The sequence below is a fragment of the Mirounga angustirostris genome, unplaced genomic scaffold (genome assembly GCF_029215605.1).
Source record: "Mirounga angustirostris isolate CCGP_5_RB_7025 unplaced genomic scaffold, mMirAng1.0.hap1 SCAF_7, whole genome shotgun sequence".
NCBI lineage: Eukaryota > Metazoa > Chordata > Mammalia > Carnivora > Phocidae > Mirounga > Mirounga angustirostris.
This window is the reverse complement of record NW_026991715.1, coordinates 39,643,089-39,659,947: the sequence shown is the minus strand read 5'-3', so window position 1 is coordinate 39,659,947 and position 16,859 is coordinate 39,643,089. Positions and strand designations below refer to the sequence as shown.

Below are 16,859 nucleotides of genomic sequence, written 5' to 3'. Positions count from 1 at the left end.
AATGAAACAATCAGGCAAAATAAATTACATAGGAAATATTCGTTAATGATACAAACATAAATAATAGCTACATAATTACTTTCAGATTTGAACCCTACAACTATTGCCATTCTTTTTTTGGTGTGAGGGACAAACTATCCATCTTTAGATGGCGTGACCGTGAGAGAACTAACCCCCCCCATTTACTTTCTAACTTTTAAAATGTGTGTATGTTCCTTCTATAATTGGGGGACATTTCAATAAAAATATTTTATTACATTTTTTCAAAGCAATCTTGATGAAATACTTTATATCCCTCCAGTAATACAGAGAACCACAATTTCAAATGCATTATAATATTGTACATAAAAATTTGCATTCTATATATCTGATAAAGTTATTATTCTGAGTTCTCAACGGGCCAGAAATTAATCTAAACTCCACTCAGAGCTGTGGTATAATGGAACCACTGTGTACAGCAAGTATTCTCCTAGGGTAAGGAAACAAATGGCAATTAACAAAATTAGACTATAAATGATCTAGAACTTCTGATTAATCTTTTCAACAGAATGCCCCATTTTTACCCATATAAAGCCAATGATACCTTTTGAATATTAAAAGAGATGGTTCCACTGTACTATAATAGAAAAACAATCCATGAAACAGGAAAATACACTTTTTTTTTTTTTTTTTTGCCATCACTCTAGCAATTTCATCTTCAGGAAAGGGAACCAAAAATCCAGTCAAAAACACATCTTTGTTCAAAGAGGGTATTACCACCTCTTTCAAAAAGCATACACAGAATATATAGAGACATTTTTTAAAAACTATTACTCTAATGGTCTCCCCATTAGACTATTAGCTACCTAAGGGTTTCAATGTACTTTCAAAGAGCCAAGCATATAATAGATGTTCAACAATCCTATGCTGACTGGAAAATGCAAATAGATACCTCTGTTTTTGTCTTTACTTTAGATGGTGTGGAGACTGCGGAAGATGTTTTTAATTCATCTTTCAACTGTGAGATCTTTTCACCAAGCTCTTTCAAAGTCTTCATTATGTTTGCTCTCTCTTCTGGTTTCATGTTTTTGTTCTTTTCTAGCTTAGATATTAGCATCTATAAAATAAACAGAAAAAAATAAAACTACACTTAGTAAATTTTAATATAAAAAAACCCTTATAAACTTTACTATGAGGGATATCTTTGTAAAATCCATTGTATCCATCAATTCCAGCAGGCAAATAATGAGCTCTTATCTTACCTTCTGACATTCTATTTGTTTTTCTAGCACTTCTTGCCTCTTTTTCCTCATGTCTTGTTGTAGCTTCAATGCTTCCTATATGAATACATTAAAAAAATTAGTAATGGATAACAAAATTTGCCAACATTTGCATACATTTCATAAAATACCAACTTATTTCTTCTGGGTCTTCCCTATGCTGTACAAGAAAAATTTTGCTCCTAATCAAAAAATAGCTGAAACCAGAGATGAAACCTTTAAGTTTATTTTCTGTATAAGAGTTTATAACTGTACTTTAAAAAATATTTAAAATGCCGAACACTGTATCTGTGACATTTACATTCACTTTTGAATGTATTTATGAAGAAGATGACATGACATGAATGTATTTATGAAGAAAAACAAGAGCTGTTCTCATCTGCCAATGTAATAAGCCAATCCTTATTTTTCAAGTTTAAAGTTTAAAAAATCTGAGATGAAGCTAGAGGACAGAAGTCATAGCAAATTCTATGGATTTCTGCCAGGAAAATATTGCCTCTCACCCCTCTCTGTTAATCAAATCTCTAATTATACTGAGACAATACATATAAATACCTATTTTATTTGAAAAACTCTATTTGAGTTTAAATCTAAAATGATAATGAAATTCAGAAGTGAGTCATATGAATAACAACTACAAAAATGTTTTACTTTATGTGAAACATTGTCTAACTTACAAAGCAAGAGAGGAATTAAAAGAGGAAATAATGAAATAAAACTGTCTGCTTCTTTACCTTGGAGGAAAAAACAAACAAAAGAGGACAACTCAGTGTCGTTTATTTTTATATGGAAAAAATTCTTCCCTTGTGCTTGATGTAGCCACTGAAAGGCAATTGCAAAATACTTTTTTGTCTGTTCATCTCTTTTTTCCAAATGTACACTACATAAAGAAGCAGCTAAATAAACATTTTAATGTAGTTCCATAACAACATGAACTATTCAAATATGTTAACATAATCACTTAGAATTCAATGGGTCGTTTCCTCTTTAAGGAAATTAGAATCAAGGCTGTTACCTGCTTCTTTTTAAGAACTTCTTGAACATCATGAGATTTAGACCCTGAACAAAGTTTTGAAGGTGTCTTTAAGTTTGAGGAGCTGTAAATCATTTTTGGATGGCCTGGAGCTGAAAATATCTATGAAACACAAATATAATTAAATTAAATTTTAGAAAAGCTTTCAAGTAATTTTTTAGAAAGACTGCATGTATTTTGTTTTTTTCAGGAGTTAAACTTTTTTTACATTTAAAAACTTCATTTATAAAACGAGTTTCTTATGTATACATAAATTCAACTGTCACTCAAATATAAAAACAAAAATTAATTTTAGCAATAATATTGTGTTTCAGAATGCAAACACATCATTCCTCTTCTCCTTATATTTTTTTAATTGAGAGAAAAAGAACTGCAGCCCCTTATATCTAGGAGCTGGCCAACTACTCTGAGTGAGGCCTTACTGTCCTGTTAAACAAAAACAATTTCACAAAATATCAACCTCCAACATGGCCACTCTTGGGACCAGGATGGGTCAAGACAAAAACAAGATCACTCCACAATCATTACTGAACAGACACAAAAAAGAGGAATACTATCTAAACAGTAAAAACGACTAAGTATCTCTCTAACCTGACTAACAGGAACGACTGCAGCTTCTTTACCAATTACAGCTTTAGCCTCATTCTAGTTTTCCCTCCTTCTAGGTTAAGACTAATTAAGACATTTGATCACAGAATTACTCGTTTCCTTAAACCCTCCTTCAAATCACCTAACACAGGATTAAGGTACTTTGTAATCATAATCTTATTACATTTAATCAAATGTAATAATCAAACATAAGTAGTTAGATCACAGATCTGAGCAAAGTGGTGGTCATCTCTACCGTGCTGGTTTTGGTATTTAGATTCCTTTCCCCTTCTGAACAGACCACTCTCCAGTCAGTCTTCCCTAAGGCTTAACAGAACTACATGGTACAGTACAATCTCTCTGGTTCAAGTCTTTCCTAACACATGTTCCTCTTTTATTTTTTAATTAAATGTATGATATAAGGGACACAATATAATATTGAGAAGTTCATAGAAAACAACTGTGTAAATAATATCATTAAATATTCATAACCAAATACAAAACTTCTCTCAATCATACAATAGTTAACTGTCCTCAAAATTAAGCTACTTTAACTACACAAGAGTCTCTGAGGTACTGTAGGAACCCTACATAGCTGAAATTTATGTTTTTATTAAAAAAAAAAAAAGGCAACACCTACAATTTACTGAGCACTTAGTATGTATTAAACACTCCCCTTCCATGCTTTATTAACAGGAAATTTTTCAATCCCCACAGCAACTCAACTTATTGAAAAGGGAACCAATGTTCCCGAGTTATCTAATACAGCCAGTAAGAGGCAGGTCAAGTCAGTCGGGGCTGTCTGACTTCCAAATCTGTAAAATTGTCTTTGTTTTGGTATCTTTTTTTTTTTTTAAGATTTTATTTATTTATTTGACAGAGAGAGACACAGCAAGAGAGGGAACACAAGCAGGGGGAGTGGGAGAGGGAGAAGCAGGCTTCCCGCTGAGCAGGGAGCCCAATGCGGGGCTTGATCCCAGGACCCTGGGGTCATGACCTGAGCTGAAGGCAGACGCTTAACGACTGAGCCACCCAGGCACCCCGGTATCTTTTATAATAGAATTTTTGAAACAAAAGAGTTATATTACCAATTTGATGTATCCATCACCAAGCACCAACAATTATCGGGACATAAAATACATTAGTTCCCCCTTATCCAGTTTGGCTTTCCATAATTTCAGTTACACGTGAGGTCAACTGTGGTCTGGAAACAGATGACCCTCTGACTCATCAGAAGGTCATCAGTAGCCTAACACTACGTCACAATGCCTGTATCATTCACCTCACTTTACCTCATCATGTAGGCATTTTATCATCTCACATCACATGAATAAAGATGAGTACAGTACAATATTTTGAGAGTGACCTCTCTTTTATTAAAGTATATTGTTATAACTGTTCCATTTTATTATTGTTGTTATTCATTTCATTGTGCCTAATTTATATATTAAACTTTATTATGCATAGGGATATACAGGAAAAGAAATAGTATATATATAGGTTTTGGTACTATCTATGGTGTCAGGCATCCACTGGGGATCTTGGAAAGTATCCCCTGTAGATAAGGGAAGACCACTATAATCTTGTTTTACTTAAGTCCTCAACTCCACATTCATACCAAACACCATGTTGTTCTGTCTGTAAATATTTCAGTTGTATCTTTAAAGGATAAAAACCCCTTTTTTAAACATAACCACAGGGCGCCTGGGTGGCTCAGTCGTTAAGCGTCTGCCTTCAGCTCAGGTCATGATCCCAGGGTCCTGGGATCGAGTACCACATCGGGCTCCCTGCTCGGCAGGAAGCCTGCTTCTCGCTCTCCCACTCCCCCTGCTTGTGTTCCTGTTCTCGCTATCTCTCTCTGTCAAATAAATAAATAAAATCTTTAAAAAAAAAAAACAAACATAACCACAATATGGGGAGCCTGGGTGGCTCAGTTGTTAAGCGTCTGCTTTCAGCTCAGGTCATGATCCCAGGGTTCTGGGATCAAACCCTGCATCGGACTTCCTGCTCCGCGGGAAGCCTGCTTGTCCCTCTCCCACTCCCCCTGCTTGTGTTCCCTCTCTCACTGTGTCTCTCTCCGTCAAATAAATAAAATCTTTAAAATAAATAAATAAATAGGGGCGCCTGGGTGGCTCAGTCATTAAGCGTCTGCCTTCGGCTCAGGTTATGATCCCAGGGTCCTGGGATCGAGCCCCACATCGGGCTCCCTGCTCAGTGGGAAGCCTGCTTCTCCCTCTCCCACTCCCCCTTCTTGTGTTCCCCCTCTTGCTGTGTCTCTCTCTGTCAAATAAATAAAATCTTTAAAAATAAATAAATAAATAAACATAACAATACCATCATCACACTTAAAAGATAATGACTCCTTAATATGATTAGATATTCACATCCTAAGACTGTATTATAATTTTCTAAACATTTTTCCCCATTTGAATTGGGATCTATTAAGGTCCATCTACTGCAACTTGTTATATCTCTTTTAAGTCTCCTTTAAGACTGTTTCATTTCCCATCTCTTTCTTTTCCTTGCAAATTGCTGAAGAAACCACGTCACTCATCCTGCAATATTCACCAGAGAATTATACGATACTCTGGTAACATGTTCTGCTGTCCTATGAATTTCCTTTAAATTAGTGAGTAGATCTAGAGCCTTTACGACAATTTCTCATTCTTTGACAGGATTCTAGAAATCTCTAAATATCTTTTTTTTAAGATATTTATCATCTGGAATACTGTCAGCCCCAAATCCGAGGAGAGCCATTTCTTCAAGAACCCCTGGCTCCTCTGAGTGCAGGGGGTAATTACCCTTGGAATGATTATTATTTCTAGATCTTTCCAGTGAGCAGATTTAAGAAATGTTCTAGAGTTTTTTACTGCTTATTTGTTTTTTAAGATAAAACCATCTGAATTTTATCAGTACAGTTGATCCTTGAAAAACTCAGGAGTTAAGGGGTGCTGACCCCCCATCCCACAGCCAAAAATCCACTTATTTAACTTTTGACTCCCCCAAAACTTAATAGCCTACTGTTGACCAGAAGCCTTACTGATAACATGAACAGTCAATTAATACATACTTTGTATGTTACATACTGTATTCTTATGATAATAAGCTATAGAAAATGTTTAGAAAATCATAAGAGAAAATACATTTACAGTCTTTACTGTAATTATTTAAAAACTCCATGTTTAAAAGAGCCCAGATGTCCATCAATGGATGAATGGATAAAGATGTGGTATTTATAAATATATATACTCAGCTATCAAAAAGAATGAAATCTTATGGGCACCTGGGTGGCTCAGTTGGTTAAGCGTCTACCTTCAGCTCAGGTCATGATCTCAGGATCCTGAGATCCTGAGACCCACATAGGGCTCCTTACTCAGTGGGGAGCCTTCTTCTCCCTCCTCCCTGCTCATGCTCTCTCTCACTATCTCTCTCTAATAAACAAAATCTTAAGAAAAAAAAACTTGTCTGAATAAGTTTAACACATAATTGTGTACCAGCAAAAGAATTCTTTAAAAAAAAAAAGAATGAAATCTTGCCATTTGAAACAATGTGGATAGAACTAGAATGTATTATGCTAAGCAAAATAAGTCAGAGAAAGACAAATACCATATGATTTTACTCATATGTGGAATTTAAGAAACAAAACAGATGAACATAGGGGAAGGGAAGGAAAAATAAAATAGTATAAAAACAAAGAGACCCATGGGCGCCTGGGTGGCTCAGTTGGTTAAGCAACTGCCTTCGGCTCAGGTCATGATCCTGGAGTCCCAGGATCGAGTCCTGCATCAGGCTCCCTGCTCAGCAGGGAGTCTGCTTCTCCCTCTGACCCTCCTCCCTCTCATGCTCTCTGTCTCTCATTCTGTCTCAAATAAATAAATAAAATCTTTAACAAAAAACAAACAAAAAAAAACCAAAGAGACCCTTAACTATAGAAAACAAACAGAGGGTGGCTGGAGGGGAGGTGGGTTGGTGGTGGGATAACTAGGTGATGGGCATTAAGGAGGGCACTTGATGTAATGAGCACTGGGGGTTATATGCAACTGATGAATCACTAAATTCTACCCCAAAATTAATAATATACTATATGTTAACTTGAATTTAAATAAAACCATAAATAAATAAATAGATAAATAAATAATAAAGATCCATGTTCAGGTGGATCTGGCACAATTCAAATCCATGTTGCTCAAGGATCAACCATACTTTCAATTCAAAGCAGGACTACAGTGTTTTTACTTAATCTCATATACCGTACACTTCTTTTCAACCACACTAATTTATCTCAGTTGTCAGTGACAACAATATAATTCTTCATTTGATTTATCCTGCAATGCTCACAAACCAGTTTCAGAATAACAATGCTGCCAACAACATGACTGCTGAAAAATACTTTTTAAAATTGCTTTTTGTGGGGCGCCTGGGTGGTAGAGCTGGTTAAGTGTCCAACTCTTGGTTTCAGCTCAGGTCGGGATCTTAGGGTTGTGGGATTGAGCCCCAAGTCAGGCTCCAAGCTCAGTGCAGTCTGCTTGCGTTTCTCTCTCCCTTTCTCTGCCCCCCCCCCCACGTGCTCAAGCTCATGCACATGCACTATCTTTCTCTCTCAAATAAATATTTTTTAAAAATTGCCTTTTGTCCTCAAGGCTTATCTCAATACGATCTATAGTCAAATAACTGTGTTTTAAAGTACCTTTTATGCAAACATTGTTATTTGTTTCATTTTTTTTAATTTTGAGATGACTTTTTTCATTTTATTTTATAACTGCAATCACCATTTACATGGTTCCAAGACAAATCTCTAAAACAAGACATAGTCAAAGTTGTCTAGTTTCTTCTATTCTTGCTGTAACCACCAAGATTTAAATTTTAGGAATTAAAAAAAATTCTTTTAATTTTAGGAATTTTTGTTTCTGTTAATAAGCAAATATTTATGTGTGTTCATGGGACCTACTTGTTTATCCTAACAGGGCTGACTATATATGTTTTGTTCCATTTAACTTTTTTTTACCTAATATAGCCTGATGATCACCTCATGGTTCATATGAAGATACTCCTCATTCCATTGTAAAGTTGCATATACGCTGTTCTATGGATGTACTACTACATTTTAAGTAACTAGTTCCCTATTGATGGGCATCTGGGTTGTTTGCAGTCCTTTACTATCATAAAGAGTCTACAATTACTAGCCTTGTACATATATTTTTTCACAGTTTGACAAATGTACTTTTGGCATACATTTTGAGGAGGATTACTGGTTTAGAATAAATGCATACATAATTTTGCCAGACACTGCCAAATTTGCTTTCATGGGGGTTGTACCACTTAGCATTTCCATCAGCATCTAAATCTCAAGATCTTTTTAGAAATTATCCTAGTTTATTATGTAATTTTAAAAATGGATCTAATTTTATCTTTTCTATATGGCTAGCCAGTTATCCAAACACCATTTATCAAAACCTCTGTATTTTCCCCACTGACCTAAGATACTGTTTTGACATCTAAAAATTCCTATTTGCCAGTAAGTCTATTTCTCATCTTTTATTCTGTTCCGTTGGTCTACCCATGTGCCAACTGACTTGGTTATACAGACTTCATAATATTTTTTAATGTCTAGTAGGGCTAGTCCTCCCTTGTTCTTTTTCAGAATTTTTCAGACCCTCTTTGAAATAATCACCATTGTGGAAAGTCACTGTACAGCTATATTCCTAAAAGCAAAGAAACTACTTAAAATACATTCCAAAGTTTGACTTCTGATTACAACAGAATCTTCTTCAGTAAGTTCTTACTTAAAGAGGAAAAGAAATTGGGGCATCTGGGTGGCTCAGTTGGTTAAAGCGATTGCCTTCGGCTCAGGTCATGATCCTGGAGTCCCAGGATCGAGTCCCGCATCGGGCTCCCTGCTCCGCGGGGAGTCTGCCTCTCCCTCTGACCCTCCCCCCTCTCATGTGCTCTCTCTCATTCTCTCTCTCTCAAATAAATAAATAAATAAAATCTTTAAAAAAAAGGAAAAGAAATGGACTAAGAAAGACATCTATTAATAAATGGCTAAAATTCTCAAATTCCTACTTTGCTTTGAATAGGAAAAGAAAATTTAGCCAATTTTTGGCAGAATCATGGAAAGAAGTATAGAGAAGTATACCTGCCACACTTAGGTTAGCTCTCACATTTACCTTGATTGAAGAAACAAGACACTACAAATCTGGATGAAAGTCAATTTCTTAATTTCTCTGTGTCGCTGAACAGCTTTAAATATATCTGAGGATCGCAGAAATACATACCTGGCAATCCTCTCCAGCGCCACCTGACTGATTCAATAAGTGTGATGCATCACTCTGGTTACCACTTGCATGTCCAAGACGATGTTTAACAGGAACTTTGTTAAGAACATAGGCCCCCGATGTCTGTGGTTTACTCATTATCTGCACACACAAAATAAACACATATGTGGTATAAGTTTTTAAAATGCCCAGGAATGATACAAATTCAGGGTGGTGATTACAATGGGGAAGAAAATAAAGAAATGAGAAGGGACGGTGCTTCAATTATCTGTAAGGTTTTATTTTTTAAGTGGTACATATACAAACGATTGCTATTATCCATACTTCTATGGATGTCTGAAAAATGTCATAACAAAATGCATGCATACATGCATATATGCTCATTTGGATAAAAACGCATGCATATATGTATATATGCTCGTACAGATAAACATTTCTAATAATTTTTTAAATGTTCCCTTTAAGGAATTTGGGGGTTTTAACTGATGGTAGTTTATACCAATAACAGTAGTTCGGTGCATGCATATATGCTCATCTGGATAAAAACGCATGCATATACGTATATATGCTCGTACAGATAAAAATCTCTAATAATTTTTTAAATGTTCCCTTTAAGGGATTTGGGGGTTTTAACTGATGGTAGCTTATAACAATAACAGAACAGGGTCTAATAGAACATAAAGCTGACAGGATCACTTTTATACACCATTTGGCCAACATCTAGGGGAAGCATTTGCCTTTGGGCTCTAACATGAAGTGTAACAGACAAAAGAAATCCAGGCTTAGGTGCAAATAAAAAGGATGATGACTGGAGTTAAGACTATGTACGGTAAAAATCTTTTTAAAAAAAGGGGGGCGGGCACATCTGTATCATTAAGCATCTGCCTTCGGCTCAGGTCATGATCCCAGGGTCCTGGAATCGAGCCCCGCATCAGGCTCCCTGCTCTGCAGGAAGCCTGCTTCTCCCTCTCCCACTCCCCCTGCTTATGTTCCCTCTCACACTGTCTGTCAAATAAATAAAAATAAAATCTTTAAAAAAAAAAAGAAGACTATGTACGGTAAGAAATCCTTTTTAAAAATCTGAATGCATTTAACTGAAACAAGAGAACACTACGAAAAGGTTATCATTATCATCAATATTGGAACGGCTCTAGTGCATAGTAGTTTGTTCTTTCCTTCGTCTATTCACTCAAGTGTATTGTGAGCCAGGCCTTGTTTTAGGCACGGAAGACAGAATGAATAGACAGAATCCCCATTTTCTTGGAGGTTACATTTCAGTTAAAAGTTTTAAGAGCTTTTTAAAAGAGTTTTCTACATGGAAAAATTAAGACAGAAGAGTGAGTACAAGGATGACTGATTCTAACACAAAACAAAGCAAAAGTTCTAGATTCAGAGTTGTTTGGTAGTGGACAGTTACTATATTTTACTGCTGAGAAGAATCACTAAGGGTACTTCTTTAACATGTAGATTTATGCACTTCATATCTAGAGACTGACTATAAGTTTGGGGAGATAAGGCCCAGGAATTTGTACCCAGGTAATCAATTCCAGTAGAAGACAGCACTTGTCAAACTTTACAGTTCCTAAGAATCATCTGGAGAGCTTGCTTAGGCCCCAACCATAGTGATTCCAACTGAGTAAGTTGAGGTGAGGTCCAAGAAACTGCATGTCTAATAAGTTCTCAGGAGTGAGATGCTGCTGTCTGTAGATAAAACTGAGTGGCTTTAATGTAGAAGACCTAAGGATCCAAACTGAGAAACAACGATCTAGACAGAGGGTGGGACCAGAGGACCTCTCATTCTCTGTGAACCAGTGGATTACCTTCTGGATACCCCCATGTACCGTTGAGGGAGGAGACTGGGCCACCAGCACCTGCTGCTGATGAAGGTGCTGTGGCAGATGATGGTGCTGCTGTGACAGGTGACTAAGTGTTTGCTGTTGCTGCAGGAGTAGCTGTGTTGGAGACTGTAGTGCTGGCTGCTCGTTATTTTCTCTATGCCACAGAACTCGAATGAATCGGTTGTTTAGAACTGCTTCAGTACTGGAAATGGCCTTCCTGGCCTCCTCATTAGTAAGATACTGGATGAGGGCTGCTTCTGGATCTCCCTTAAAAGCAACCTGTAAGAAAAAACAAAAGCATCAACAAAAAAACCCGACAGAAATTAACGAATAGTTAAATTCAAGTAAATTATTGATAAAGAATTCAAAAGCAGAGAACAGCCTGCTGAAATCCATTCTGAATACTTTGTAAATAAAGTTCTCCATCTTCTAAGAGATAATACGCATATTTTCCAAAATTATACATAAAAGAATATAATATTATTCAACAAATAATCCTAGTAACGTTACCTAACCACTTGGGGAAAAGTTGTTAGATCCCTCCCAAATATCTTACATTCAAATAAACTCCAGAAAAAGAAACTATTTTACAATAAACAAAAAACCTGATAAAAACACAAAGGAAAAAAGGGTGGATATCTGTATAATCTGAGTGTCTGGAAAACCTTTTTATGCATACATATAAAAGTTGGATCCATAAAGACAAAGAACAGGAGATTCTACCACATAAAATTTTAAAATCTGTCAGTCCACATATGCCCTAAACTGAATGATGAGTGGAAAAAGTATTTTTAATATATATGACAAGCAGTGGCTTAGAAAAGCACTACTGTAAATACTTTCATAAAGAATGGGCAAAGACAATAGGCATATCCAAAAAAAACCCTACAAAAGATCTATATAAATTAGAAACCTATTTAAAAAAAGCAAATTAAAACAAGTATAATCTTTCACGTACGAAACTGGGCTAAAAAAATTTTAATGGATCCATATTACAGTGTTGATGAGGCTTCATACAGTGCATTTAGGAGTACCCATTGGCACAACCCTTTGGAGAACAATTTGGCAGCTCAAATAAAAAGTCTTAAAATTCCCTTTAATTCAGCAATGCATCATAAAAAAATAATGAAGGTGCAGCGACAAGGTGGCTCACCACAGCATTGTTTTTATATAAAGCAACAGAAACAAAAGAAATTCCGAAAAACAAAGAACAGTAAATAAATGATGGCCTATAGCTAGGGACTGATTTATAACCCCCCTCCCAAATTCTTATGTTGAAATCTTAACCCAGCACCGTGATTACATTTGGAGACAGGGCTTTTAGGAAATAATTAAAGTTAAATGAGGTCATAACAGTGGGGCCCTAATCAGATGGTACTGGAAGCCTTATAGAAAGAGGAAGAGCTCTCTCTCCCCTTCCACAATTCAGGGACACAGCAAGAAAGTGGCCATCTGCAAAGCAGAAAGAGAACCCTTGTCAGGAACCAAATTGGCCAGCACCTTAACTTTGGACTTCCCCCCAAATAAGTTTTTGTTGTTTAACCCACCCAGTCTATGGAATGTTTTATGGAAACCAGACGAGACTCATCTACCAAACTACATTAAGCCATCTTATTTTTCTAAATGCCATAAATAATAATGACCCAGGAAACACGTAAGAGAAAAAAAGTAATCAGAGACATTTGGTATGACTTTGTATTCTTGAAGCGTGTAAAGTATTTTTAAAAAGAGAACATGTGGGGCGCCTGGGTGGCTCAGATGGTTAAGCATCTGCCTTCGGCTCAGGTCATGATCCCAGGGTCCTGGGATCGAGTCCCACATCGGGCTCCCGGCTCAGCGGGGAGCCTGCTTCTCCCTCTGACCCTCTCCCCTCTCATGCTGTTTCTCTCTCGCTCGCTCTCTAAAAAATAAATAAAATCTTAAAAAAAATAAAAAATAAAATAAAATAAAAAATAAAATAAAAAGAGAACATGTGGGGCGCCTGGGTGGCTCAGCTGGTTAAGCGTCTGCCTTCGGCTCAGGTCAAGATCTCAGGGTCCTGGGCGCCTGGGTGGCTCAGTTGGTTAAGCGACTGCCTTCGGCTCAGGTCATGATCCTGGAGTCCCGGGATCAAGTCCCGCATCAGGCTCCCTGCTCGGCGGGGAGCTTGCTTCTCCCTCTGACCCTCCCCTCTCTCATGTGCTCTCTGTCTCTCTCATTCTCTCTGTCTCAAATAAATAAATAAAATCTTTAAAAAAAAAAAAAGATCTCAGGGTCCTGGGATCGAGCCCCGCGTCGGGCTCCCTGCTCAGTGGGAGCCTGCTTCTCCCTCTCCCTATGCCTGCTGCTCCCCTTGCTTGCACTTTCTCTGTTAAATACATAAAATCTTTAAAAATAAATAAGTAAATAAAAAAATAAAAAGAGAACATGTGTAAATGTGCATGTGTGTTCTCCCATATAAACAAATATAGTATGTCTTTTCATTAAAATATTAATAATTGTTATTGCAAAGTAGTGCTATTTAGGTGATTTGTTTTTTCACTTTTGTTTAATGTATTTCCAATCATCTATAAAATTAAACATGTACTACATTCAGGGACAAAACCTGCTTAAAAATCTCTCAAAAAAAATCTTTCAAAATATTGGAGTTCTTTGAAATATCAAATTTCCTAATACTACTTTCTTAAACTCAGTTATATAAATCACATTTTGGTTTGATGACAACACTAACCATCAGGGGTGACTAACTGAAACTGCAAATTAATGAGACCTTCAAGTACTCTCAATCACAGCGTTAACACTTAACCACAAATTCATAAATTGGAGACAGAATACAAAAGCTACAATTTATGAGATATTAGATAACATGTTGCACTGACTAAAATTCTCAAGATTAGAACCATCCTTAACGAATTACTATTTCACTACAATATGAGTCATTCAGTAGACAAAATTGCTATCTTAGAAATCACCAAAAATCTCACCTACCTAGTGAGAATACTAAAGCAGATTAAAAAGTCATTTGTCCAGAGATAGCACTATGAACAAAAATACGCTAACTCTGTGTCTTTCAGGAAGAAGTTGTGGATAAGAAACAAATGCATAAAAAAACAAATTCAACTTAACAATTTCATCATAAAGTTGAGCATAGAGCTATACAGTGGAGCTTAAAACACTCAGCAGAGACCATCAGACTAATTACCGGCTCATTTAAGCAAAGTGAACTTACAAGAGTAATTTCAAAGATGCGTAAAACCACATTAATTCTGTCACCAACCTAGCCACATTTACCTGGATGTTTACAATAGTTCCAAATTTGCTGAAGTGTTCGTTGAGCTTGGTAATGTTGTTCAATTCCTGAGGGATTTTCTTAACTTCTAATTTGGTGTTTGTATACTGATTCTTTCTCAAGAATCCTGGTTTACTCTGACTGTTATTCCCTTGCCTGAAAAGAATATTAATAGATCTTGATTAATTCCCCCACCTTATGCCTAGCCACGAGAAAGGCCAACAAATAATTTATGCTTTTATGTATTGAAGTGTCATCTGTAAGACATTCTTACATTCTTGAGAAATTACTTAACATTCTTCAGAAATTACAAAATAATTTTCACATCTTCCTTTTACATGGGAACAGAACAGATGGAAAGAAAGAAAAAAGATTAAATAGCAAAAGATCACAAAATGAAAGAGGCCCAAATAAGAATAAAAATCATATCCTAAAGAGATCCACCACAATTACCAAGGAGTCTAACTTTAAAGCAAGGAAAGAACATCATTTTTTTTACGGAGTGTTTTTCAACTTCTGCAAAAGTATGTAAGTTTTTCTTCTTTTCTCTTCATTTCCAGTGTCTCAATAATTCTTAATACTGAGCTAGGTCTATATATAATAAATACAAATTACTAATATCTATTATTAATATTGTTAGCTCTTCCATTTTTAAGATGTTCCAATGATGCCTCTGGGAACCCTAACTTTGAGACACATAGTTTGAAAATCATTGGTTAATGACAACTCTTAATTTTTCAAATTTACTAATGCACACAAAAATAACAAAAACACCAATTAGATGTTACTAAGTAGCAAATTATCTTACTTTCCCAGCCAAGGTTTCTTTGTGAGCGGCCCTTCCAAACCACTTATAGCTCTTTTTCGGCTATCTGGTTCAAGAACTACTCTGGTTATGTTGCTATTAATTGAAACAGGAACTGGTGGTTCAGTCTGGATGACAATATTAGCAGCTGTTGGAAACAAAAATTAACATTACTAACAATGCATGGTGTTTGGGGAATTTCAAATGATTAAAATATTTAGCTTAAAAGCTAAAAAAGCACAGTGAACAGCACCCAACTACCATTTCCTTTTCAGAAATGCTTAACAGCAAGAAAAAATTATCAACTGCCTCCTTTTCCTCCTTTGTTAAAAATACAATATCCAAAATACAATATCCAAGTTTAAAAAGTCATAGGCAACTCCAATGTAATAACTGATTCAGGCAAGGATCCTCAATGGATGCAACAAAAGAAAAAAAAAAAATCAGTGAAAGACTGTTAGAGAACCAAGATTTTTTTTTTTAGAAAATTTTTTTTTTTAAGATTTTATTTATTTGAGAGAAAGAGAGTGTGCACGGGGGGGGGGGGGGGTGCACAAGAATGGGGGGAGGGATAGAAGAGAGGGAGAAGCAGGCTCCCAGCTGCCTGGGTGAGCAGGGAGCCCAATGGGGGGCTAAATCCCAGGACTCTGGGATCATGACCTGAGCCGAAGGCAGATGCTTAACCGACTGAACCACCCAGGTGCCCTGAGAACAAGATATTTGTGGTGCCAAAGTACCACTCCACAAATGATTACACTACAAAGGAGAGATCTAACAATTATCATCTCAGGCAAGCAAACTTAGCACCATAAATATAGTGAAATTATTTGTATTCTGATGTGATTCAACAAAAAAGTTCACCCAGACAGGATATTCTTATGAAATTATGATTTTCCTATGTGTAGCAAAGATACTGTGCTTATATAGGACTACACCTTATTCTTGGATGTAAAATAAAGGATCTAAAGTGCACAATCTCTACAATACACTTTCAAGTAGTTCAAGAAAAAAAAAAAATGTGAAGGGAGAAGGGAAGAAAGGAGAAAGAGAAGAATGTACATGTATACAAGCAAGCACTCACACCCGAAGGTGATAAAACAGTAACAGATGGTAAACCTAAGTGAAGGTATTCAGATGTTCATCATACTTCTTTTAATTTTTTGTAGGTTTAAAATTTTTCAAACTCAAAAGTTGGGAGGAAAATCCAAAGCCAATACTATAAAGTGGTATATTTCATACACAACATTTAAGACTAAAAGAAACTGACCTTACAATGGCTTATCTGTGTGTTGAATAAAAAAGTAAGTAACACAAATCTGTGCCTGATATACTCTGAATATTCTCAACTTTAGTAACTCCACCAAAAGTAGAACTAGCAGCAAAGAATAATATGTAGGGATAGTTGTTAGGGCAGGGATGAGGGGTGGAGGAAGTATATACCATTTCACTGTGTGACAGTCAGGGAAATTGTGAGGCAAGTTCACTCATTTAACATACATTTCTTCAGCAGCTGCTATAGCTCCAACAATTTTATTAGACCTTATGCTTGAATTAGTGAATAAAGTAACTATGATCTCTGCCCTGTTATGGCCTTTCTTTTCAGAAGACTAATGAAGGAGATAGCAATTGTGATGGCATAAAGCATTCTAGAATTTGAGATGCCATTATATCTTCCCTAGAACAGTTATGATTACCTCTTAACATTGCGTCGTGCTTTTCTTTACTGAAGTGTTTTATAATAAAAGGTAAGTATAGCTAGAACTTCGATGACTTGCCAACATGACAAACCAAGC

At 36.1% G+C, this 16,859-nt stretch overlaps 1 protein-coding gene across 6 annotated transcripts in view; it reads right to left on the bottom strand.

The window, feature by feature from the left end:
* The window catches only part of RBM27 (RNA binding motif protein 27), a 77,879-nt gene that overhangs the window by 22,024 nt on the left and 38,996 nt on the right, over positions 1 to 16,859 (bottom strand). For 4 of the 6 annotated variants that reach the window (XM_045894714.3, XM_045894733.3, XM_045894705.3 and 1 more), the window contains 7 exons: positions 15,070 to 15,214; positions 14,264 to 14,417; positions 10,976 to 11,272; positions 9,156 to 9,296; positions 2,275 to 2,394; positions 1,242 to 1,316; positions 932 to 1,096 (listed from right to left, as the gene is read on the bottom strand). In XM_045894714.3, coding sequence (XP_045750670.1) covers positions 932 to 1,096; positions 1,242 to 1,316; positions 2,275 to 2,394; positions 9,156 to 9,296; positions 10,976 to 11,272; positions 14,264 to 14,417; positions 15,070 to 15,214 — 1,097 coding nt within the window. The remainder of the gene's footprint in view (positions 1 to 931; positions 1,097 to 1,241; positions 1,317 to 2,274; positions 2,395 to 9,155; positions 9,297 to 10,975; positions 11,273 to 14,263; positions 14,418 to 15,069; positions 15,215 to 16,859) is intronic. The other 2 variants (XM_064596124.1, XM_064596125.1) reach the window with 1 other exon arrangement.